A 26,177-nucleotide genomic window follows, 5' to 3' on the forward strand; every position below is an offset into this window, starting at 1 on the left:
TCTCTCTCTCTCTCTCTCTCTCTCTCTCTCTCTCTCTCTCTCTCTCTCTCTCTCTCTCTCTCTCTCTCTCTCTCTCTCTCGCTTTCAGCGACGAAAAAAGCAAACGATACACAGAGACAGAGGTCGGAGGGCGACTAAGGGAAGTGGCGACCGCGAGATAGAGAAAGGAAGATAGAGCATGATGGGGCTTATCGCGGTTTCGGATGGAGTCAATCTGCGGGGGTTCCCGCCGAATCGCCGGGGCGTTTTTACCCCAATTCCAGTCCCTCGTGGACTTTTTACGTGTCCTAACCCCCGTGTCGTGCTTTTTTCACGCCGAAGTAGCGAGAGAGGATACGGTAAATAGAAAGGAACCGTCGGATAACCCTCGAAAAGCTGCCGCGAGAGAGGCATACCGTGATACCGCCGCGGCTTTTATCCGCTATTCGTATTTACGTCGCGCGAGGAGCCGCCGCCGTGGCGAAGTAGATAAAGCGTTCGTTGGACGGACGTATCGGCGGCCTATATGTTAGTGCGCGATCCCTTCGAGGTTTATATATCCAGACAAACTTGCATATTCGCGTATTGCATGTGCATCAGGGAATCGACCAATCATGATTGTTCTGCCAGTGAAAGGGTATCTTTTATGTCACACGCGCGATTGGTCAATTTCCTTGTACACGCACTGAACAAAAAAATATCTAAGAAATGAAAAATACTTGCTCTGATAGATGCTATAATAATATTTATTTATACTAATATATAAAATATTTTTTATATAAGGAGATGTACATTTTCTTAAAAAATTAACTTTTCATAAAAGCCATTGTTTATTCTATTTCAGTAAAAGAGCTTCAGCTTTTAGTATTAATATGCTATTAGCCACCGAATACATTTTCCTATTTTCTAGTTACTTTCTCTCTCTCTCTCTCTCTTTCTCTCAGTGTATGCATTATACAACTATGCAAGTTTGTCTGGATGCAACTTTACTCCATAAAACAGAACAATGCGCGACGGGTCTCTATTTTTTACGGGAAGAGAAAGCGAGATAACATCGACGAAACTTCACTCGCAGGAGATTAAATTCGAAATCGTCGGGGAGTGAGTCAATTCTTCCGAGAGAGAGAGAGAGAGGGGGAGGGGAGAAGGAGAGATCGACATTCGGCGCGCTATCGATTAGACGGTATATCGGAACCATGTGCGCGCACATAAATAATTCCATTGCGATTTACCCCTTTTCGTATCGTCGCCCCGAGGCCGGGGCCGAAAACGGGGGCGAGATGCAAGGCACACGAGCGCACGGGGGTTGTCGTGGCGTAGCGTGGCGCGTTTCTGTTCGGGGTTCGGCGGCGATAAGTCTCCGGTTCGATCGCTTCTCTCTCCCTCCCTCTCTCTTTCTCTCTCTTTCTCTTTCTCCCCGACTCTCCTGAACGCCTCGATGCTCAGCCGGCAGGCAAAACGCAAATAAACTCACGGATACCGGCCCCTTGCCGCAGCCTCCGACGCCGCCAGCCACCCATCCTGCTCTACCCTGTCCTGCCTGCCCGCCTTGCCATTCCTCCCCCGGCCGCCCGCGCACATCCGTGAGTATATTCAAGAAAAATACGCCGTGAGAAAAAATCGAAAGTCATTGCGCGAGGGATGATCGCACGTGCGTGCCAGCGCCCCGAGACAGGCGCGCTTCGTTCTCGCGAAATCGCGCGTGTGAATCACGAATATTCTTCCTGTATAATCGAAAACACTATTTGTATCCAAGTATGAAAATTAATATATTTCTACGAAGAGTTCATTTCTTATCGCGTATATAACGAATTTCACGTCTCGTAGATTTAACAATCGAAGTCGTCAAAACTATGTTGAGCTTCGGCTTTTATATTAATTTTTTTAGAGATTTAATGTGTGTGTGTGTGTGTGCGCGCGCGCGCATTTTAATTCAATGAAAAAGTTTCCTCGGATATATAAGAGATTCTGATCGATGGATAATGCGATAAAACGTTCGCAATCTGCCCGTCTTTCTTTCTTTTTTCTCTTTCTCTCTCTCTCTCTCTCTTTCTTTCTTTTGGCAAATACTCGCGTACATGACAACGAGAACGACGACGACGTAGGCACGAGCGATGCGTGTGCGAAAATATACGCGTAAAAGGGCCCTTATCGGGTTTGCGCAAGAATAGGATTCGACGACGCTTCCGAAAGCCATAACCGAAACGGTAACCGCCACCCTCTGACTGATCGAACTTATTCTTTTCCTCCGGGCTCCCTTGCCCCTCTTCTCCCCGCCGCCCCTCACGCCGGCGTTCGAGTTCCAGCGATAATATTTGGCTGAAAGGGCGGGGGCAGGTCGAGATGGCGGGCGCGTCATTTTTCTGGAAAATTGAATAGACAAAATCGAATATTTGCCTACTCAGCCGACGATTCTCTCCCTATGTCGCTCTCGCGATTCCAGCGATGGAGATCGTTCCGACTGAGGGATGGAAGAGGCTGGATATAACGGCGCGATTGGATAAGTCGTCGCGAGAGAAAGACAGTCGTCCGTTCTGCTGGGAAGAGTCCTCTGTGCCAACGTTCCCTGTCCCGGTGTATATCGCAGTATCCGATTCGCACGAGCGAGGCGAGTGAGTGATTCACGTGCGTGCGCGCGCGCGATAAAAATAAAGCGACGAGGAGAGTGTTTAATCACCGTTTATTAACACCAAACAAGATGACACGCTCGCCCCTTCGCCTCGCACCTTCGCGCGCTTTCTCATCAGCCTACGCTTAATTTCTAACCCTTCCGCGCTGGTGCGAAGGGAAGGTGGGAAGCGCCGGGAGTATATTAAGCGACACTCGGAATTACAAATAACAAATTGCAATTTGATTCCCTGCGCGTCGTTGCTCGTACGATGGGGCGGCGTTTCCGCAGGGCCGAGGGCGCAATTTATCATTAGTCCGCCCGACAATTTGGTGACAGCCTCTCTCGCGACCTCCGTTCTCGGTCACGGTGGAGGGAAGTGTGCTGCACACATCGCGGATACAATTTGCTGTACCGTCGAGTCCTAAGACCGTTTGCATCGAAATGCTTCGAACTTCCGGATTCGTTTCCCGTTTGTTTTCCGCGTTGACACGACATCGACGTCCCCCTCGTCGTCGATCTGCCGTCGATTAAACGAACCAATTTTCATCTCGATTAACTTTTCCCTGAAATTATCTTGGACCAATCGTCGACCTTGCGATCGCGGGAGGAAGTGAACGGCGCAGAAGCGAGTCTCCTTCGCGCTCACCTCCTTCGTCGTCGTCGTCGTCGTCGTCGCGATGAGTAAGTACGGGTGAATCCACGGGTGGTTTCTCGCTCGGAATCGCGCGTACCGGGTGATCCCGAATAAACAGAGCCGGGGCTAAGCCGGTGGCGGCGAAGGGACCTCGAAGGACGAGCATACGATGGGTGAAACGCGGGGGGAGGAAAAGGAGAGTAGAGGAGGAGGGTGGGAGGGAGGAGGAGGCGGACTGGAAGCGGTTTATATGGCTGTATGGCTAAAGGCGCATCCCCCGAGCCGTATCGATCGTTGACTTTAAAATTCAAAGAGACCGACAATAGCTTCCCTTTCCGACGGGCCTCTGTACTACAATATCATATTCCGTTCCTTTCGTTTCATTGTCTGGTAAAGCCTGCGCTAATAATAAAAGATTGCTACCCTGGAAGCTATGCCCAGAGAGAAGGAGCGCGAGGAAAAGCGCGCGCGGGAAAGAACGAGCGAGTGAGAGAGAGAAAGAGAGATGAACAAGAAGAGATACGACGAACCAACCCAGAGAGAGAGAGAGAGAGAGAGAGAGAGAGAGAGAGAGAGAGAGAGAGCTGGGGTTCTGCTCGGAAAAGTCTTCCCAACTTCGGTGCTACATCATCCAGATAGCCGACCCATAATGCTCCGGTGAAAAGTTCGTCGAATTCTGCGCGAATTTAATATTCCGCGCGCGACCGCCTTTTGTGCCGTCTTTGTTACGTCGCTGTCATTCCGCCGCGTGTCGTCCGGTTTAATTGCGATTCGGCTTGCTCCAACTATTGATTAACAATCGAGTTATCCGGGTGTTTGCACTCGACACTTTTGCCGGGGAAAATGTCTGTTTTTTTTTCTGTTTTCCTCTTTCTTAACGCCTATCTCTTCTTCCTCTTTGGCGAAGAAAAAAAGAGAATCACCCTTTGAGAATGACACCTTCGGATCGAGATACGGCGAGAGAGAGAAAGAGAGAGAGAAGGAGAGCCTAATTCACGCCATGTGAGAAACACCAGGGAGAGATGCGCCGCATAACGAGTTAAGAAGACGAGATGAAACTGAAAGGGGAAACGGCGAACATTCTTCTGGAAGAAGCAACAATAAAGCCCGTTCAAATTACATAGGTAACGAGGACAGAAAGCGAGATATTTGCGCGGGAAGAAAGGGAGACGGCGTAGCCGGAGGGGACCTAACAATGGACGATCATATTAAATCATAAATGTAAACGAAGACGGCGAGGGAGTGAGAGTGAGACGGAGCTACTGCGCAACCTCGAATAATGAAACTCCTGGATGTCCGATCGGAGTCAGAAATACGAGCGCTTTTCCATGCCCGCGTCTTGTTGTTATCCATTCCAGAGAACAGAAAGAAAGAAAGTGTTAGTTACTTCGTTGGCGAGAGAAAGAAGAGAGAGTCTCTTCCTGCACCAAGGGAGAGATTCTGAATTAATTCGAATTATCGCGAAAGCAAAAGTCAGTCTAGTCAGCATGAGAATCGTCGGAACGGTCTATGGAATTTTCTCGCGCAGTGAAGGTCCGTCTGATGAGCGAGTTCCGGGTATGCGATGACCTTGTGTAATGCGTTAACTGAGAGCGAATCGGGAGACCCGCGCGCGTACATCACCTGTGCGAGTCGCGGGGCGCACGTACGCGCACCTGAATCAGGATGAAACGTTTCGAGGGATGCGAAATGAAATATTTAGCGATCCACGCGGGATCGGAGCGAGCCCCCTGTGATCGCGAACCTCTTTGTCGGCGCGTTATAGACGTCGTAACCGGCAGGAATGCCGTAACCCCTTTTCACTGTGTGTTGTCGCACACGTTGCATTATTACAACGTCGCACGCAGCGTTGGACTTTTATCTTTCGCTCAAACCCTCTCCCTCTATGTAAGTACCGCACATCTCTTTGCTTCTCTCTCTCTCTCTCTCTCTCTCTCTCTCTGTCCCTCTCTCTCTCTTTTTCTCTCGTTCACTATTCCAAGCATTTCGCAATGTAAAACTGCAAAATTCCGATTTGTCTCGAGCATTCGCATTCGTGACGTCTTGACACTGAGAGAAAAATGTTTGGCATTTGTAAATATATAATCACATAGAAAAATGACTACTATAAATTACGGTAAAAAGAGTCATCTTTCTTTATTAAATTCTATTACAATGTTAATCATAATGACCATATATGCATGTTATTGCCATTTTTGTGTTAAAACAAACAAAAAATATGGCTAAGAGGCTTAAAGCCAGAGGAACCAATTTTTTTTCTGAGTGAAGTGAACAGTCGGTCGATTTTTATTTATTCCCTAAACTGAGGAAAAATTTAGTACTTGTAACTCTACGAGAAGACATAGAGAAATAATTATTATAAATTATGGTCAAGGAAACTATTGTTTTAATCAAATTATATTATAATATTGACGATAATATAACCTTATATACATTGTATTACTGCCACTTTCGTGTTAGAACGACCGGAAAGTATGGTTGCGTGGGTTCGGAGATAACTATAATTTTAGTTAGATCAGTCTTTTTCTCTCGGTGCAATTAGCGCAACAGAGCGCGCGACGACTCGACTATTTTGTCTACTCGCTGCCGCTGAGAAAGCGACCGGCGTTTGTATCGCAAAATGACTGCGCGTGGGAAACGCTAGAGAGATATCGAGAGGCAAAGGAGAGATCGGCGAGGGGAGGGATTAAAAAAGGAAAGAGAAAGATGACGAGTCATTCGCCGGAATGGATTAAGTCGTGTGAATATTGACGCGCGGTGTTGCTTAGATCGATCGGCCCCGTGTGTTTCACGGAAAGGCGGGCGGACGGACGCTGAATGGACCGGATTGAAATGTCGGGCGGCGTGAATGGCGGCTTAAAAGAAATACATTAGCGCAATGTGAAGGGTTACTTGAAAATAAACTGGAATAAGCGAGTGCGCGCGCGGCGGTGGTTACACTCAAACCACCGCCGCCGCCAGCACCACCACCACCATCACCGCCGCCGCCTCCGCCGCCTCCGCCTCCGTCACCATCACCACCACCGCCGCCGTCACCATCACCACCACCGCCGCCGCCAACGCGCCGTGACGGCAGTGGTTGGCTGGCGAGGCGCGTTCGCCCTTTCGGCGCGGGGCACTCGATCATTCTTTCAATGCAGAAACGACACGCCATGAGGGGTGAGGTCGACTTTATGGACAGCCCGAGATTTTCCACGAGGCTCGTCCGTGCGCGCGCTTTATCCGCGTTTCATCCGCGATAGAACGGGAACCGGGCTCCGGTTGCGGAACTAATACGTCTTTCTCTCGAGAACGATGAGGAAGAGAGAAAGATAGAGTGAAAGAGACAGAGAGAGAGAGAACGAACGAACGAGCGAGGGAGAAGTGTAATACGTTTTTATCGAGGAAAGCACGCGGATTATTTTCGCGTAAATTGCGCGTGACAGCTTCGAGTGATATCCTCGTTGTAAAAGTTAATTACGCGACACACACGGACTGCCAACACGTGGCGGTACATGCGGCGGCGTTTGCTTCACGCGGATCGATCAATATCTACGCGTTTATCGCAGACGACGATCGATCGACGCCTCCGCATCGTTTCGGCGTGAAGCCGAAATCACGCCACTGTCGGCCGATGGACATTAGACGCGGCCGTGCGGTGCGCGACACGGCCAAGCAGGTGCATCACTCGAGCGAATGGTTTACGACAATTTTATTGTCGGCCCCCGGTGTTCAGCGGTCGTATTTAACGTTTTATCCCGCCGCTTCCATCTCTCGCCTCTCGCTGTGCGTGCCCTCGCCTCGAGAAAGGGTTAGGATTTTATTTTTCGGCTGTGCACACGCGTAAAAAGGGCTGACGGTGGAGCCCCTTCGGACCGTTTCATAAAAGTCGTCTGGCGCATTCGTTCTCCTAGATTATTGCCCCGTCCGCGCGAGTCGGCACCGACGCGACGGGATACATTATTTTATTTATTATTTCACTTTAAGGCCATGTCGCGCCTCCTCTCGCCCGCTCCCGCTCCGGAGACAGATAGAAAGGGGAAGAGAGAGAGAGAGAGAGAAATAGAAAGAGAGAGAGTCAAGGGATTAAGGCGGACGGACATAAAGTACGAAAACGCCTCGTTTTGCGTCACCTTGGGATCCTCGCGGATACCCGAAGCACCGGTGAAACGCGCCTCACGGGGCGGCTCCTCCGGTCCTCGGGAACCATTCATGCGCGTGGTTTAATTAAGCCAACGTCTACGTATCGTAAAATGCGGGTATACAAAGTCTCGATCGTCGTCCCGGTGCCCGCCATCGCTGTGTGCATGTATGTGTGAGCGCCCACGGCCGTAAACAATCTTTAATGCGAGCACGCGATTCACAGAGAAAGAGGAAGTTCGATATAACTTAAGGGGGTTCATTGGAATGGGACGAATGGAGGATCCTCTCGCTGCGACCCTCGAGTGACGACGGGCTTTTCTTCAACGGCAACATTTCTGCAATGTCGTTGTTACGATCGCATAGATGCACAACATATAACCAGCAATATTTGTGAGCAGCATAGTCGCATCATCAATCGCACTGAGAGAAAAAAATAGTTGGAATAACTATAATCTCACTATATTTTATAGTTCGTTTTGGCCTCAAACATATTTATAGTTCATCTAAACATGAAGATATAGTAGAATGAACACAGATTTATAGTCACCATCTTATTACTCTGTATATATATGGTAAAGCACCTTTTGGGAATATAGTTACATGTACCTATATTTGCCAAATATTCCAGTTGTATTGACTATATAAAATAGTTAATTTCTCTTACCATTCAATATTTGCCACCTTACCATAATTTTTATTTCAAATAATTATAATTTTTGGTAAAAATTTTACACGGGTCAGTTATACTATACTTATATTGTAAATATTACAAATATTATGGTAACATTTACTATAAAAATTATATTCCTAACTATAATATTTTTACTATGCCATTATAGTTCCAAATATCATATATTTTTTTCTCAGTGCGTAGTTATCTTTATGTGTATAGTTGATATGACTCAGTTACTTTTTTATACATCCTCTCTCTCTCTCTCTCTCTCTCTCTCTCTCTCTCTCTCTCTCTCTCTGTTATATCGATGTAGTTGCACGTGATCTAGTTGCGGCAACTAGAAATCGGTTGGGGCGACATTTGTCACGGATTAGTAATGTCTGGTTAAAGCAAATATCATCACTGTAATTCGGTAATTATACTGTGGTTGCAACGACCGCATGATTAGTGATTTCGAATTTTACTATTAAATCTGGTTGGCACAGTCAGATTAAGCAACCATGCCATTTTTTCCGTGTGTCCTTTAATCTTATCATCAGTTCTCCCGTAAGAGTGCGCCCCGTCTACAACTCTATTCCCTTATCCACAACCTTGCTATAATCTTTAAGCCGTAATAAATTGACCAACTACAGTCGATTATTTTGAAAATAATTAACTGTGGTTGGTCAGTTTCTTGCGATTTAAGAATTAAAGCAAGGTTGTAGACAAGAGGTATAAGTTTATGGCGTTATCGCGCGTTAAGTCGCCTCGCGCGAGTTTCGTTCAAATTCTTATTTCCGCTCGGGGGTAAGGAGAATCGCGTTCGCTCCCTTCGCGTTTGTGTCCCTCTGTGCGGCGGAGGAACGTGAGGCTCTTCGTGAAATTAAGGGCGCCCATGAACGCGTGGCGCGAAATCGTTGTGGCGCACGGTGTGCCTTCCTTACAGTTGGCAGGAGAATGGAGAGGAGGGAGAGACAGTGAGCAAGAAAGAGTGTGAGAGGAGGAGGGGAAGGGCGAGGGGGAGGACGGCGAACGCGCTCGCAGCTGCGACATCGCGAAATTACGAGGTGGCGGTGGGACTCGCGTCGCTCCTTAGAGGAAGCGTTGACAAATGACGGAGGCAACTTTTATTATTTTAGATGTCGGCCCATCAGAGCCGAGCGGTTACGGCCTCACGAGTCACGGCGTCGACTGGATGTGTTTTACATACATTTTGTAGCAGCCCCCGGGCGCCGCGCCGCGCGCCCCCGTTGACAAATGGCCTCGGGGTTTTATTAGACGAACTTTTTAAGGTACTCCCCCGACGCGGACGTGTGGTTACACTAAATAAAGATAAGCCCCGCGCGCGCCACCGCGCCCGACACGCGTTTTTCATCGCTCCTCTCCTTCGCGTTTTCCGATTTCATTTTGCCCCCTTTTGCGCCACGAACTCTGCGCATTCCGTCATTGTCCGCGCGAGCGGACGAGTTCGTCCTTGCGCTTGTCACGATGAGGGTGTCGATTTCACCTACGATAGAAGAACTCATCTCGTCCGCGTTCGTCGGCACTCGGAGATTTTGCAAGACAGAATTGTCTTTTCCGCTTCTTTTTCGCAACAAACTCCGCGATCTCCCTTCATACGTGAATCTAACTTTTACTCCCGACAGCGAGTCGAACCACCAGAATAATCCTCGGATTTCTCGCAAGTGGAGGCAAGTCGAATGCACGTTTCGCTCGGTAGCATATTTACGCCGGCGATGACAAATGGTTTTTAGCATCGCGGCGGGTGTATCGCTCCGAGACACCGCTAGACTGCCGCGGGGGCGGGAGAGGGAGAGAGAGAGAGAAAGAGATAGAGGCGCGAGCAGAGAGACAGAGAGAGAAAGAGATGGAGGCGCGGGCAGAGAGACAGAGAGAGAGAGAGGTGGACGAGAAGCAGAGGGCGGAAGAGAGAACTAGAGTGCTTCGCAGATGCGCGCCGTGACTGATGATCCCTACTTCCAGATGTACTATATACCCCGATACTTTTATCGGCGCTTGTTTGTTCAGCGCGCTCCGAAATACCAGTAGCAACGGCATGCCGTCGCAGTGGATCACGCGTGGTGTTGCGTACTACGGGAAAAAAAGGAAGAGGGACGAAGAGGTGGAAGAAGAGTAGGAGGTGGAGGAAGAGAAGGTAGTGGAAGAGGGAAGCGCGAGAGAGAGAGAGAGAGAGAGAGAGAGAGAGAGAAGCGAGCGACCGCGATTACCAGCGACGAGAACGAGAGGGAGAGGAGTGGAGAGAAAAAAATGATCGTTGCATCAACACAGCGCACCCAGGCGTATATATATTTATGTGTCGCCTCGCGATGTTGGGCTTTCGTCGTGCTCGATGATGGACGTCTATCACGTGAGACAACGTCCGAGGCATTTGCTTCATCATCGTCGTCGTCGTCGTCTCCTTCTCCCTCTCTCTTTCTCTCTCTCTCTCTCTCTCTCTCTTTCTATCTTCACGTTCTTTTCCTCTTTCTCATCTCATGTTCACCCGGTCTCTCTTCGGGCTGCCGTCTGTTCGTCGCTACCGAACCAATTTCTCCCGAGTGGATTTCTCGTTTCTCAGGCGGAACGCGAGTTTCCTACCAAGGGATCGCTTAAATCTCGCGGGAAAGGAAACGACCGCATGCCGGGACGAGAAGGGGTTTCCCTTGGCGCGCGGAATAATCGAACGCGATCTGCTGCAAAAGTAGTGTCTAGGATCCGCGTCTGGCAATCGATGCGACCGCGAGAAAATAAGGAGAAAGTGGAGAAAGAAAGAGGGAGAAAGAGAGCAATCTTCGGACGGCGCGCACGAACGGTAACGTTCCACAACGACGACCCGACACTGTGTTTGCTTTGGCCGGAGAGCGCTCGCGCAATTTTCTAGCTCCGGGCGAGTAACTCTCTCGTGAGAGGAGTAGATACGCGGAATTATCAATTAGTGCGACGAACGGCCACTCTGCGTATACGCGCGCGGCTATGTAAATTGAAGAGGTTACACGGTTTTACATATTTCAACAGATTCATGGTGTGCGGGAGCGGCGCGAGGAGATCGGAGAACGACGAGGATGAGGAAGAGGACGAGGATGAGGAAGAGAACGAGGCAGGAAGAGGAGGAGATGGTAGTAGAGACGGAAGAGAGAGAAAGAGAGAGAAAGGGAGAGAGAGACGATGGAGGGCTCGGTGGTGGCCACTCGAAAAGTGCGGGCGAAGCGTTTTGTCGAGTGTTTTATGGAAAGCTTTAGAATTGTAGATTTTCTCTCTCTCCCTGTGGAGCGCCGCCTGGCTGGATTTATGACGGCCGACGTACGCGCGAACATACGAGCACAGCCGTGTGCTCGCTACTTGCGCGCAGAAAGAGAGAGAGGGGGAGGAAAAAAGAGCGCGAAAATATAAAAGGATATTATTTAAATTCCGGAAAAGAGTCCGCGTTTTTTTGCGCCGACGACGGTGCGACAGTACTTTCTGAGAGAGAGTGAGAGTGATCTTCCTCGTGTGGAAGGTGGGCGACACACCATCGGTGGGGGAATGAGCGAGTGTTTTCGCGTCCGCATAATCGATGTCAGAAACATTTTAGAAGCGTTGATCAATGTGGGGCGCGAGGTGACGCAGGGGAGGAACGGCAGTTGCTATTGGATTTCAATTGGAAAACGATTATTCTTGTCGAGTGACCGTGGCCTGCCACTTCGGCTCGTTTGTCACTGAGAGAAAGAGAGACAGAGAGAGAGAGAGAGAGAGAGAGAGAGAGAGAGAGAGAGAGAGAGAGAGAGAGAAAGAACTCGGCCTCTGTCTCTCTTTCGCGCTGTCACGTGCAGAAAATGCCACGCGTGGAGAAGACACATCCCTTCACCACCTTCTCTCTTCTTTTTCTGGTTTTTAGTCTCTCAAGGTCTTTAGTCTTTCGCAAGAACTCAAGATGGCGCGATTCTAACGTGCAAGAGCGCGCGATATGCAGCGCGTCAAGAATGAACGAAATGCCCTTGTCGATGAGAGCAGCAGAAGAAGAGAAAGAGAAGAGGGAGAAGAAGAAGAAGGGAGAGTCCGGGATAAATGATTCCATCTCACATATTTACGATCGGCATCGACTGGACCTTAATCTCACGGGAAAGAAGTCCTTTTACCCGCGCGAGTTTCATGGATGCCGCGGGGCAATCCGGAGATCTCAAAAGAATACGCCTGCATCGCGCGTTTCGCGCATGCAAACGTCGCACTGATCAAAGCGCGCGGGCGGTGCCCGCCCCGAAGGAAGGGAGGATGTGGACGACGAAGGCAGAAGAATCTGATTTCGGGGGCGCAATCGTCGGGAATGCAAAGCACACACGGAGCTATTTGATCTGTATGCATATCGTAACAGCTCTCGCTCTCTCGCGCGGAGCCAGCCAGCCAGTCGGCCAGCCAGCCAGCCAGCCAGCCAGCCAGCCAGCCAGCCAGCTAGCCAGCCAGCCAACCAGTCAGCCAGTCGGAGAGCGCGGTCACGGGGCACATGCAGCGCGGCGACGCGTGTGCATGTGCAGCAGCACCGCCGTTTGCGAGGGGGACGGGGGCGGGAAGGGGGCAGAGTGGGGGGCAGGGTTGGTTTGACCCCGCGGGGCCAAGCGCGTATTTACGGAAGGGTCGCTGATAACACGCCGACGATTGTGTCCACACGCCTCCACCTCCACGGTAGGCACACGCACGCAGCCATCCGCGCGGCCACGTACGGCAAGGAAGGAAGGTGGTAAGGGACGCGCGAGCGGAAACGAGCTCGCGCGCGCCGGACACTGCAAATATTAGTTCATTACCAAAAGTGCCAGTGAAACCGTGGCTGCGAATGGGTAGCACCGCGGAACCGCAGGAACGTACGTCCGCGGTTTATTTAACGGCACCCTACCCCGTCGCTTTTCAATTAACCGCCCGCCGCCCACGCTCGGCCGCCGGTGCAGCCCCCGCCGCCTCGGCTTCGTCGTCGGCCCCGCTTAGACGCGCGTTCCTTAGTTCCCGCCGCTCTCAGGTTGGACGCCGTACGCCCTTGGACGCCCCCGATATCGACTTTTAATCCTTCTCTCCTGCGCGCTCCCGTACCGTGCGGTGGATACGGAAGAGGCTCGGGGAAAATTGGCAAAATTTACGACGGACGGACAGATCGATTGGAGGGAAGCGCGGGAAGAGCGCGCCCGCTCTCGCCGGAAGTGCGGCCGAGGAATCGCATGTCGCGCGAGTATAAATAAGAGCACATCAGCGCGCGTGTAACCCCCGCCTGGCCGTGTCCGCGGAGTCCCGCTACGTTACGTACGTAATATACTGACGTGTGCGCGGCGCCGAAGGGGGAAGCCCCATTTAATAACGATATATCTTGGCCGCCCCTCGCGCCATATCGCGCGTAAGGAACACGTCCGAGAACGGCGACGACGGCCGCGAGAGGGCGCGAAGGCAGAAGGAGAAGAAGCGCTCGCGAAAGGCGGATGTTTTAGCGCTGCAATCGACATTTGTTCCGGCTAATTGAGACGCACGGCGTTACTGGCCGAGTCGTAATTAAATTCCCGTCGAGGCAGCGAGCGAGCTCTCGAGACGGGAGTGCGAATCGCGAGTGCAGCGAAGCGCGAAGGGATTAATAAGCGAGCGACAGACAGCGAGTGACGAGACTGAGCGCGAGTCGATGGTCGAGGGAATTTATCCGACGATTATCCGTGCCTGTAATGCTAGCTAGGTGAAACGATCATTTTTTTTCCTTGCAACGCGGAAAGATGAAAAGTGAAAAAATTCACATGAATTCAATGATCCGACAGCGATCATGTAACCTTTCGACCTATGGAAATGTGAAAACTTTTCACATAAATCTTTTGACCTTGAAAACTGATGGTGAAAAAGCATGAATCTAATGAAAATCATGATGCTTTCTAGAATTGGTAAATGAGTATGGTATATTCTCGTTAGTATTCCCGAAGCAATGTCAGTTTCCATGTAGCTATATACAATCTTTCTTATCTAATCTTATCTAATCTTATCTAATCTTTTTTATAAACGAGTGTGATACACATCCCAAGACAAGACATTAATTAATCATTCGTGTCTAGTGATTTCACTCTCCCGCACGTCCAGTTACGTAATCGCTCTACGATTCGTGAAATAGCTCGTGCTATCGGGGATGAGTGAAAAGCGCGGAATTCCACTCGAAGCTACATGATCGCTGGCCAGGCTTTACGCGCGCGAGCGTGGAGAACTTCCCCAAATATCGCGACGAAATGCCGCGTTCCCGAGGCGTCGCCGGAGGTCCGAGCCCGACGCGTAGGCGCGTCCACCGCCGCAAATTATACAACAGTGATCGCAAGCTCGTTAGTCAACGTGCCGTCGATGCTCCGCCACGAATAACCTCGCTGAGAAAATATCCCGACGAAAGACACCGCGGCCTAACGAGACGAGACGGTGGCGAGGAGCGGAGAAAGAAAATTCGAGGAGAATATAAGGCGGATGACAATTTCACGGTACATTAGTGTCCGGCGCTTAGTACCCGCCGACATGTTTGCGTATGACGTGACTAATTATGTTTTTAATTAATCATCATATTGCCGGAAGGCCCGCCGACAACGACGCCGAGGACGCGTCGAAGTCGCCAACGTCGCGTTCCAAAGTTTGCTCTCTCGGTTTGGCTCGTTACCGGCCGATGACGTGCGTTCTAATAATGCACGTTGGCACAACATGACACCTCCTCCTCCCCCCTGCCTGCCGCCCTCTCGGATGATTCCCTTCGACCCCACAATACCCGTCGGCTCCTCCACCCCTTGTGTGCAGGCAGTGCGCCTGCATCAAAGCCGCGGTAATTCTTGTCGCTCGTATCGTCCTCTCGTCGACGCAAATGAGCCCGAAAACGATCACACTTCCCGGGAAGAAACGTGTCTCGCCACTCCGCGAAAAATATCCTCGTTCACCGCTTCCGTCAGCGGCCCCTTCGCTCCACACGGCGGATAATACCGTACGTTATATTAGCGTGTTTGCATGCATGAGAAAATATATTTGCTGGCATAAGCGAGAGCCGCGTTAGCTTAGCCAATCTGCAGCTGCACTGGACGGACAGTTAACTAACAACGGTTGCAATGACTAAGTCTCAAAACTTTATATATGCATATCCCTGACCCAATTATATCTTCACTTATACCTGACGAAACAAAAGTTTGATATTGCAGCGCGGCAGATTTGTTGGTACGGCAAAGACGATTTTCCAGCAAAAGCGACGGAAAATATAGCTAAAACAATTGAGATTATTTCGTTCCTATCATTTTGTTGTATCGGAGGAAATTTAGTACATTAATGTATTTAATTTAGTTACAGTAATAAAAGTCAGCTAAAGCAATGAATGGAACATATAGTGAAAATATTTCAGAACACCTTGTTCTAATCGTTTGTTTGTATCAGAGGAAGCTTAGTACATTAACGAATTTCGTTTAGCTCTAACAATAAAAATTAACTAAAGCAACAAATACTCATTTCAGTATGAAGTATTCATACACACGTACCAACACACAATTACAACCGAATTACTTGTTCATAAAAGAGGCTAAAATATTTGTTTATCTATGTTGAATACGGTACAATCTTTCTAATAAAACAAATAAACCTGTTTCACAAACTTGAGTTACTTATTGCTTCTACGCATGGTCTCTTTGCTGCGCAATCGAATCTACTTAATTACAACTCTCGTTATTGTCCAGCAAGCTGCAGATTTGCTGAATCAACCGGACCATTTTTCTCATGTGCGAGAGAGCGAAGACGTTATGACGTCTATGGACGTCAAAGGAGTTATGGGATTAATTACGATTTCGCGCGCGCACGTTCGATCGATAAATAATTTATTCGGGTTAATAAAATAAATGTCGCTCAGCCGCGGGCGCTTCCTGCCCCTTTCGCGCTCCCTCCAGGACGCCACCACCCTGTCTGTCGCCTTCTCGAGGAGGCGCGACCGCCTCGACTTGTGTTCACCCGGCCAAGAAGTTTACGAGTCGGAAGATTTACCGTTGATGTGTAACAAGTGCGTTAGCGGCCGCCACGCTCGCTCGCTCCTTCCCTTCCTCTTGGCCGCCCAACGCGGATCCCTTCACGTGGGGCCCGCAGAGCTACCGGGGCCCGCTTTTATATCGCTTTTCATTGCCCGGCGTGCACCCATTAATTCGCCCGGCGCGTTACCTTCGTCCCCTCGGCGAGAGAGTACGTCGCGATCGAGGGCGCGACTTTTGCGATTTCTTCGCGGCTACGTTACGTCGTCGCGAACCTCGGGACGTGACGTGTCGCGTCGCGTCGCATGTTCCGGGCTCCCGCGGCGGAGGGATGATCGATCTATTATCATCGCCCGTAGGATGAGCGGCCTAAGTCACGACGACGGTTCGGTCACGACACCGACCGGTCGTGATGTAATGCGATCGTCTCCCTATCGTCCTTAAAGCGCGCGCAGTCGCCGATAGACTGCCGATAGACGGCCGATAATCGGTTCGGGGAAGGTTTCGCCGATCGATCAAGTTCGTCGAACGCGAGGTAGACCGGGCGTTTGTCGCGAGTCGACCATTCTCTTTCTCGTACGCGCCGTCGATTTCCGTGCGAGATCCTCCTGCAGATCACGCGAGGGTCGCGCATCGTCGCGCAAAAAATCGCCGAGCTAATTGTCGTCCGTCGTCGGGACTGGGTCACGGGACGGGGAGGGGGAGCGCGTTAGCGTAATCGATCGGAGGGAGAACGATCGAAGGTGACCAGCTGAGGAATCCGTCGTAGAGATCGCGCCGATGAATTTTATACCTGTTCTTCTCCGCGAGGGAACCTGACTCGCTCTCTCGTGAGATTAGGGTGACCTTAACTCTGTTCTCTCGAGCTACCCTCTCTTCTCTCTCTTTCTCTCCTTCCATCTCCCCTTCTCTCTGTCGAGAGCGCGAGAAGTGCAGATCACGTTTCTTTAAATATCTAAGTAATTGCCGGTGGAACGTGCGCACACACCGGCAATTACAGGCGAAAATTATGTCGAGAAATTACGGGGTGGGCAAGAGTGGAAGAATCGAACGCGCGCGGCGGTGCTCACGGGACAGCCTCGAGAGGAGACGGAAGAACGAGAGTGATAGCGTGACTAATACGCGCTTTGTCAGCGGGATAATCGCGTAGCGATTTTCGCGCATAATTCACTTTACTCGCGCAATTTGCCGTCGCGATCTTACCCGGGATAAAGTCCACCTGGCCGCTCGCGCATATTAAGACGCGAAAACGGCCACCACCGTCGTCGTCGCCGTCATCGTAGACGACGGCGCGTAGTGTTCTAATCGCGGACACGCGCGCGAGCGCCGATTATTCACAAAGAAGAAAACTGCATAATCGAGCCGAACAATCGTCGCGCTAACGCGCCATAATAACATGTCATGACAATTAACCGACGATCCGGCGATGTGTGTGGCGTGCCCGCGCCAGAGAGAGAGTGGAGAGATAAGTGGAGAGAGAGAAAGAGAGGGAGGAAGGAAGTCGGCAAGAAATTTATCCCATAGTTTTGATCAGGTTAAACCCCACCTGTCAAAACTATGTGGGAATTAGGATCTTTTTAATGATAATTATTAATCCCTAAAAATGAATACGAGGGTCATTCGTATCCGAGCACTTTTAATAAATTTGTATTTCTCTCTACTCTGAAATTTCAAAGCTTTATAAGCCTAGAAAAAAGGTTAAAAAATACAGCAACGGCACTTGGAGTTCAGTAACGACAAAATTCACTAAGCTTAACAATTAGGAATTTACAACATCACCTTGTGCAAAGACAATTGATTGGGATCAGTTTGACCAGGAGAGAGCGTGGGATAAATTTCTAGACGAAAATACAAATAAAATACACTTCGTGTGTGAGCATGAATGCCGGGAACAATCGAGACGACGACGATTCCACGATGGCTGGGATCCAGTGGTGATAACGTGCGATCGAGACGGACGGACAAGGCGGAAAACGTCGCGTCGTGTTGGCGCGCATCGCGTAATTATGGGATCCTCGTTGCGGCACGTTGACAGCTCGAAGCCCGGACTGGTTGCGCGTAAACGGTATTAATCACAATGCGCGTATTTGCACGCACGTCGCGCGGCCGCCCTACGCGCCTCTCTCTCTCTTTCTCTCTCTCTCTCTCTCTCTCGCGCGCGCGCGCGCTACCACAGCCACCTCCGTAGAGGTGTTTGCGCGTGTGCCTGTCCGCGCGCTGACAGTTCGTTTGAACGCAATTAGCGTGGCCGCTCGTGATCGCAGTCGGAGGAGAGGCAGCGCGCGGCTAGGCTATCGTCCGCGCGATCGCCGAGTCGAATTAACCGTTTCGCCGCGCTCGTCGCGAGCTACGATAGACTCGGTGAGGCCGATCGCGTCCATTTGACAGCCGGGACCGCCGGTTCCGTTGCGAGCGAGCGCGCACTATTTTTCAATGGTGCGCTTAGTTCGCGCGATCATTTCGCCACGTGCAACAAGCCCTGTTCCCTGAACCTCGTGATTCGCGCGGAATTAGCGTCACGCTCGGGTTTCTTTTCCCTGCAAGAAGCTCGTTGTGCGACGCGCCGGACGCGGCGATTCGCGCGCGAATTGTGCTCCGCGAACGGAGCGACGCGCGCGATAACACAACTTCGCTCTTTTCCTTATTCGGCGTGACGTTGATCTTCGGTGGCAGTTAACGCACGGGCGCTCGGCTAACTGCGGTCTAATTGGAGAATGACGACATTTCGAGATTATTCCGAGGAATAATCTCTGTCGTTGATCCGATCGATAAGCCATTAATGCGCGCACCGAGCCGCGACGAATCGTACATCAGGCTAAGTGTTATGTACTAAATGACTACGATAATCTCGATCGCGCCGTTCCACCGTGATGCGATTCGATGTCGACGGCGGTAATCGCGCGCGGTTATCAAAGCGACAAGAAGCGAAATACCTTACGACACGTTCGACGTGTCCGTTTTGCGTACGTCGTCGGTGTATTTCTTTGTGGACGGTCTCTCGGCGGCCACGAAACCATGACCGTAAATGTAAATGGGCGACGTCGTCGCTTACCATCTTGCTGGCGGCGCGAGAGGGAGAAGACGAAGAAGCAAGAAGCGGAACCGAACAGGGGGAAGAGAGAGAGGGAGAGAGGGGACGGGAAGGAGGCAGTAGAAAGAGTCGATCGTAACGACGAGGCTCAACTTTATGAATATTATTTTCCAGCAGATGTCCTGGACGATAGGATGTCGTCGCCGTCGTAATTAATGACGTCGCGAGTGCAACGAGGAGGGTAGCTCGAGTTCGGGACAGGTCGAAGAGAGAGAAAGAGAGTGAGCTCGAGGGCGAGAAGAGATGGGCATGGCGAGGGGGTGACGGGTATGGAGATGCGGAGGCAGCGCGTAAGGGGATGCCGACGATAAGGAACCCGTAGGAAGGCGGCGAAACTGATGGCGGAGGTAGTTGGACGGCGACAGACAATGCGCGTGAATTATGCCGGAATGACTGGGTAGTTTTAAAGCCAGGAAGCCGACATTAGCGCATTGATACCGAACATTCTGACTGCGGGGATCCATTAATATTACTTACTTCATAACGCCGCGCAGAGGCCGCGCGAGGGTCGATGAGCACGATGGAAGCTCGTTGCGCGTTTCTCTCTCTCTCTCTCTCTCTCTCTCTCTCTCTTCCCCTTGCGCGCTCTCTCCCGCCTTCATCCGCTCGTAACAACTGCTTATCCGCTAGTCATATAACCGAAATTCGGCTCTATGGTTATCACTCGCGCCGAAGAACATGATCGATAGGTGCAATTGCGAGGGCGCCAATGCGGAAACGACGATCCTTTTCTTCTATCTCTCTTTTTCTATTACCAGCAAACGCGAAAGGGTGAGAATCGCACGGGGTCAGAAGAAGATGTCCTGACGGAACTTCGTGCTCGTGTTTGTATACGTGCACTGTCCAAAACGGATTCGCCTCGAGACGAGATTAGTGAGATTTAATTGGCCGCACCGGCGGATAGACTTGAGGGGAAGTCAGAGTTTTCCTCCGAGCGAGCAGATCAAATGGATTAGCGCGAACAAATCATCGGGATTAAAACGAAGCAGCAAAGAGGGAGGGAGGGAGGGAGGAAAAGGGAGCGGGAGGAGGGAGCGAAGCGCCAGAGAGAAGGAATAAGCGCGCAGTCTTCGGTCGACATTCCCGTGAGCTTGTAAAATCAAAAGGACAAACGATTAATAAAGTCGACGCCGTCGATTAATCAGAATTTAACTCGCAGTTAAATACTCGACCGTGTGCGGCGGGATCGCCCTCGGCGCGGCTGCCGCGCGTATCTCGAGAGGGTAGGAACGGGCGAGCGTGGGCCACGCAGGATAAACAAAGGTTTACATCAGTGTCAGTCGCAACAAGTCCGAATTCGTCTAGGGTTCTCGCCATGAATATTCACGGCGCTCGTCGCCCTTCCGTCTCCCTGCCGCACCGAGAGCGCCGCGCCAACCACCCCCGCGTCGCTCCGGTCCGTTTCGTTTCGTTTCGCGGTCCCCTCGCGCCCTCCCTGCTCCATTCCCTCCCTTGCCGACGCCGCATGCCCCGCGTCCGCGTCCGCCGGAGAACCCGCACCCCCTCGTGGCCTCGTGCCCATTTACCACCCCCTGCGATATCCATCGAACGGCCACCAGTCAAAGGCTGAAATCACAATACGCGTTTGTCCGGTTGACGAAGTCGACGGTGGGGTCGACGGTAAAGCAAATAGAACGAGAGAGAGAAAGAGAAAGGGCCGGCGCGGATGCAGGGACGCGGGCGTGGGCGCGAGGGCCGAATGGTCGGCGGGGCTCGACCAGTGGTCATTGCCTTTGAATTGGAAATTACGTTTCGGACGGCCAAGTGTCGATTTTCACCCCCATATTAACGGCCGCCCGCCACCACCACCGCCACACCGTGGGCGCGAGGATGGCTCTTCTTCCTCTCTCCCTCTTTTTCTATGTCTCTCCTTTCTCCCTCTCTCTCGCTTTATCTATCTCTTTGTCTCTTTCTGCTGCCACCTACATGTCCTTCTCAACGAGACGAAGCAAAAACTAAGAAGACGAGACCGAAGATATTCCGGATGTCGAGAAATCGCGCCTTCGTTCGCCACTACCCACGCTCTCGCATCTGTTTCGACCCGCCTTCGTCCTCTCACAAGAGAGAACCATCAGAAGTGTCCCTTTCTCTCTTAATCTCATCGAGTCTGATTTGCTTTGGGTATACTGTAGAGCAGCAGAAAATAAAAGACTCGTATTTTTTTTAAATTAAAACGATCCTCCCCCCTCGAAGATAGCCGGAATATTTAATCTCCAGCGAATATTATCAAAACTATGAGGCACATGGAAAAATATTTCGTACAAAAATCTGAATACACACAATTGTAAAGCGCATAAAATACCACCAGGCTTTTGTATAAAATATTTTTTCATACACCTCTTAGCTGCGCTCTGTGATATATATATATATATATATATATATATATATATATATATATATATATATATATATTCGCTGGAAATTTAATATCCCCCAGTTATCTTCGAGGGATCGTTTCAATTAAGCGTGCAGACAAGCGCATAAAAATGTATCTTTTATTTTGAGCCGCTCTACAGGCGTATATTCGAAAGCCCATTGAAATCAGCAAGAAACACTCTCGACGATTGCCTCTTGTCCACGCCTCGCGATTTCACGTTTTTATTTCCCGTCGACAACCTTAAACCTTGTTTAAGTAGTATATAGTATGACGCGAAGGAGAGCGGTAACGAAGCAATCTCCCTTCTCGCTCATGTTGACGTGGGGGTGGTGACGATGGTGATGGTATTGGTGATGGTGGTGATGGTGGTAGTGGTGGGCAAAGCCCCTTTCCGAAATCAACCCTTTCGGAGCGGCGGCAGGCACGAGCGCGAGTGTTTCGGAGGCGCTCGAATGATTTAATCCCCGAATGATGGACGGGCACGTCGCGACGATGATCTGCGTGCCGTGAAGTGACAAGTGGTTAGGATCACGCGGAAACCTCGGTGGCTCGCTCTCGGCCGCGACGCTGGCTGTGTGTTGGTATCGGTGAACCGGAGGCCGGCTGGTCGGTCGGATGGATTTTGCGGCGGATAGCGCGGAGGGGGAGAGAGCGAGCAGGCAGATAGGAGGCGCGGAGGGGTCGGAGGTTACGAGCTCTCGCACCGTACAAATCATGTTGGCATTACTGCGTCAGGCCTGGACTCAACTTGTCGCGCGACCGGAAACTCGATACCTGCCTCCGGGTAATACTGATTTATCGGAAGTGCAGCGGCCGGACTAGGCCGTCGCGGCGTCATCGGGCTCGGCGCGCCGCGTCGCGTCGCGCTTTGTATTTTTGCCGAGCGCGCGTGATGCGCACGATTTTTCCGGCTAATCGAGAATTACGGATTTACGGATGAACGGTGTCGGTGCGCGAAACCCCGATTCTCCTCGCGACCCCGCTTCATCGCGACACACTCGCCCCGTCTCTCTTGCGTTCGAAACGCGTCGAAACGGCCGGAATAATTTCCGCGTGGAAAACAAGGAGATAGAATGGCGTGCACGCACTTCCGACTCGCGCAACTTTGCGAGGTTCAATGCGATCTGGATTGTCCTACCTTTCGAGATGTTTGACAATATCTTCGTAGGCAGCTCGGCAGTTTTCCCAAACCGTCCCGGACCTGTGGAACACAAAACAAAAGGCGTTACGACACGACAAAATGGAAAAAGAAAGCCGCGGCCAAAACGGCGCGAACCAAGGGAAACAAAAGGAGAAACGGCGATACGCGCCGCGGAAGAAATTGCATAATCGCGAGACGGACGCAAGGCTCTTCGCTCTTCGCGCGAGAGGACACGCTTGATTAAGAGTCCTCGTCTCTCCCGTCCCGTCCCGTCCTGTCTCTCGGATACGCCACGATTCACTCGTTATCGAACGCACCGGGAATGAAGAGCCTTTGATGTCGCTGATTAAAAAAAAAGACGTCAGCGCGACGGGAGCGGAGTTAATTTGTGACTCAAGATCGCGCTGGTCGAGAAACGGAGAAAGAGAAGACCTATTCGCTGAGAGGTGGGAGAACGGATAAGTTAATCAGAGGGACCGGATCTTCGTTTGCGGAGTACAAAAACGAAACGGAAATCAGACCTCCATCGTTCGCGGGGATAACCCCTCCACTCCGAAAGACGTCTCTCTTATTCTCGCTCTCGCAGCCGACCAAGTCCCGGAATCCAATGTCAATACGCCTGACATGGTTTCCATGCCGGGCTTTCGGCTGACGGTTCGCGTATTTGCACGGAAGGAAAATAGACTTGAACGTGGAGATGCGGCGGGGAAATGAACGAGAGAGAACGGGAAGAGCGAGGAGGACGACGGGAAGAAGAGGGCCGTCCTGGTACGTGTCGTCCGTGGAAACTCTGGTCGAAGAGGTCAGGCTGGGTGGTGAAAGGCCCGAGGGACAGACCAGGGGGAGAGCAGGAGGAGAAGAGGGAGAGGGAAGGAAGAAGGAGATACGGCGAGTTAAGGGGTGGCGACGGGAGGTGGAATGAGGGACCACGGCGGTGCCGGCGGTGGCGTCGGTGTCCCAGGATGGGGTTGCGTTGAATTAATCATATTCCGGTGTTTGTCGTGGCGCCCCCAGACGTAATCCGTCTTACCTCCCGATCTCTCTCTCTCTCTCACTCTCTCTTTCTCTTTCTCTCTCTCTCTCTCTCTCTCTCTCTCTCTCTCTCTCTCTCTCTCTCTCTCTCTCTCTCTCTCTCGCATGCGCTCGCTCCTCCGCCACGATAGATTTGCATTTTAATTAAAAGCAAAGCGCTGAAATCATAATGCGAAACGTGCGGCGCCGCCTTCGCCGTGTCATTATACACACCCGCGCGTGTGTGCGTGTACGCGCGCACACGAACACACACGCACGCATGCATACACTCGCGCAGCACACCTCTTCCTTGCACATGTACAGGTATACACGTAGCGTCGTTAAGAAAGATTGAGACGCGTTAAAAATCCGGCCGTCGTCGAGTTTCCAGAGCGCGTGCACGCTGTACTCTTTTTGGCACAGAGGCTGGAGAATGATCTTTTTCAACACGTTTTCTCGCCTTCTTCTTGTCTCTCTATATATATATATATATACACACACATATATATATATATATATCTCCCCTCCTCGCTGCTTTACCTTGCGAGCGGCTACGAGAAATATCGTAACCAACGAACGACCGCGAGACGAAGCGACGCTCGAAAGGAAGAAACGCGATCGCATCATCCCTCTGTCTGCCGTTAAGTCTCGATTTTCCGGGCGCACGCCGCCTAAAGCGAACGCTCGGGCAAAGGGGGTAATAGTTGGTGGGATGGGGCTAATTACACAGGGCGGATGTAATCGAAAATTAAGGCGAGTCTCCGTATCCTCGAAAGCTCCGTGGCTATGGGAGCGCCTCGCGACGAGCGGGAACGTACCGAGAGAGCATCTATTAGAAACGCGTTAACAAATGCCAGGATTAGCCTCTCGTGTCTGCCCCCCGAGCAAGGACGATGCTCCTTTGGTGCTTCTCGCTCACACATGCTTTCTCTCTCTCTTCCTCTCTTCGCTTCTTCGCGGCTCTCCACACTCCACGAAGCCGAATAAGCCGCGATATTCGTCTTGGGACCGTAACGCCGCGAGGATTTGCCGCCCCAAGAAGGCCTCCGCGTCTTCAAGGTTGGCCTAACGCCGCGACGAGGGTAGACAAACGCACGTGGAATCTCAAGGTGAATCCGAGTCATGAATAATGTCGCACGGAATGCTTCTTCGCCGAACAATATGAGCGTGTAATTTCGATAACTCCGCCGACTCTGTTGGCCCTTCACGATGGCCCTTGATCGTTTTTTGGGGAGCGAAAGCGACACGGATAGTTCCGTCGTGCGGTAACTCTCTTTTAACTTTTGAGTTAGGAATATGATTACGTTATAAAGTTCCGTGAAATTCAACAAAGTAGACAACTACATCCAACTACAATAAGTCAAACTGAAGTTGAAGTCGAGCTAAACTTGACTAGAATAAAATCTGATTAAAAACAAGTCCGTCTTTCGAAAGATTCGGAATCGACTTTGCTAAATGTTAACGTAAGATGATGAGTATAAACGTGAGCAATATCAGAGAGGATAATTCTAGTTAAAAACTCTGTAATTCTTATGAATATTAAATTGTTCTGTTAATATAGGAGTTTCTTAAGAACGAACCGCTGCACAGCGCGTGTTCAATTGACTCGACCAGGTGCAGCGGTCGATTGATTGTCATTTTTTTAGCTCGTTGCTCATTTTCTCGATTTTTTGCCAACAGCTCGAAAATAGCTGGCTATACAAACCTGAAAATTTCACTACTGTTTTCAGCATGAAAACTATTTCAGAGTTACCGGGACCTCTTTCCCCAACATAACAGGTTTTTCTTTGTATTATTTTCTCTAATTTCTCGCCGAAGAAATACTAGTTACAGAGGATAACGAAGCGCTTCGTGATGAAATTAAATCTCAGTAAAAATACGAGAAACTCACTTGGCTTGATATTCAAGGGACGAGAGTGATCATTGATACGATACATTGCGCGAGGTGGTGAAACGTAATCCAAGTCGGGCCAACAGCGGATTCCCGAGGAAGACGAAGTCGAAGAAAAGCGCGAAGACAAAAGAAGCAAGGGGATCGAGGATTAACGAAGAGATATGTAAGAAGGAGGAAGAGATCAAGCGGTTTCGAGACCCCCTCGGATTTCCACGGCTTCGCCGTCTCTTGCAATCCTCTTAAAGTCGTATTCTTTTGGCCTCGCCGGCCCTCTTCGGCCGTGACGCGCGCGTCGCACTGGAAGAGCGCGTTTCGCGAGGAACTCGAAACAGACAAATCCAATTTCTGCGTGTGCCACCGATTCACGTGCGGAAGTGGAGAGAGCGATACTGATACCGAGTTCGCTTGGAGCAGGGAGAGGGAGAAACTCTGAATTTTCCAAAGCACCGTTCCTCGTACCGTTCCTCTCTCCATCTTTCTCCTCGCGTCTCCATTACCATCTCATCCGATGCGACTCGTCCCCCCCCCCTCCCCCCGGTCGGCTCGTAAAGTACGGGGAGGAAGTTAATGAAAATGTTTCCCGCTGCGAGGACACGCAGCTTCCGGAATATCGGCTTGCAACACGAGAGAGCGGCCGTTCGCGGTCTCTCGTCGCTCCTGACACCGTGACAATTGCGAGATGAGCCATGAAAGGGAGGAGGGGG

At 50.9% G+C, this 26,177-nt stretch overlaps 2 protein-coding genes across 2 annotated transcripts in view; one reads left to right on the forward strand and one right to left on the reverse strand.

Annotated features, from left to right (window-relative positions):
- The window catches only part of LOC116849084 (1-phosphatidylinositol 4,5-bisphosphate phosphodiesterase classes I and II), a 283,574-nt gene that overhangs the window by 251,435 nt on the left and 5,962 nt on the right, over positions 1 to 26,177 (forward strand). The gene's annotated exons all lie outside the window — the stretch shown is intronic.
- The window catches only part of LOC116849089 (dachshund homolog 2), a 287,082-nt gene that overhangs the window by 118,407 nt on the left and 142,498 nt on the right, over positions 1 to 26,177 (reverse strand). Inside the window, exon 4 of the mRNA XM_032825882.1 lies at positions 22,566 to 22,628. Coding sequence (XP_032681773.1) covers positions 22,566 to 22,628 — 63 coding nt within the window. The remainder of the gene's footprint in view (positions 1 to 22,565; positions 22,629 to 26,177) is intronic.

Source organism: Odontomachus brunneus, unplaced genomic scaffold (genome assembly GCF_010583005.1).
Source record: "Odontomachus brunneus isolate Ranch 3 - 2012 unplaced genomic scaffold, Obru_v1 Obru_scaffold_106, whole genome shotgun sequence".
NCBI classification, from domain to species: Eukaryota; Metazoa; Arthropoda; class Insecta; order Hymenoptera; family Formicidae; genus Odontomachus; species Odontomachus brunneus.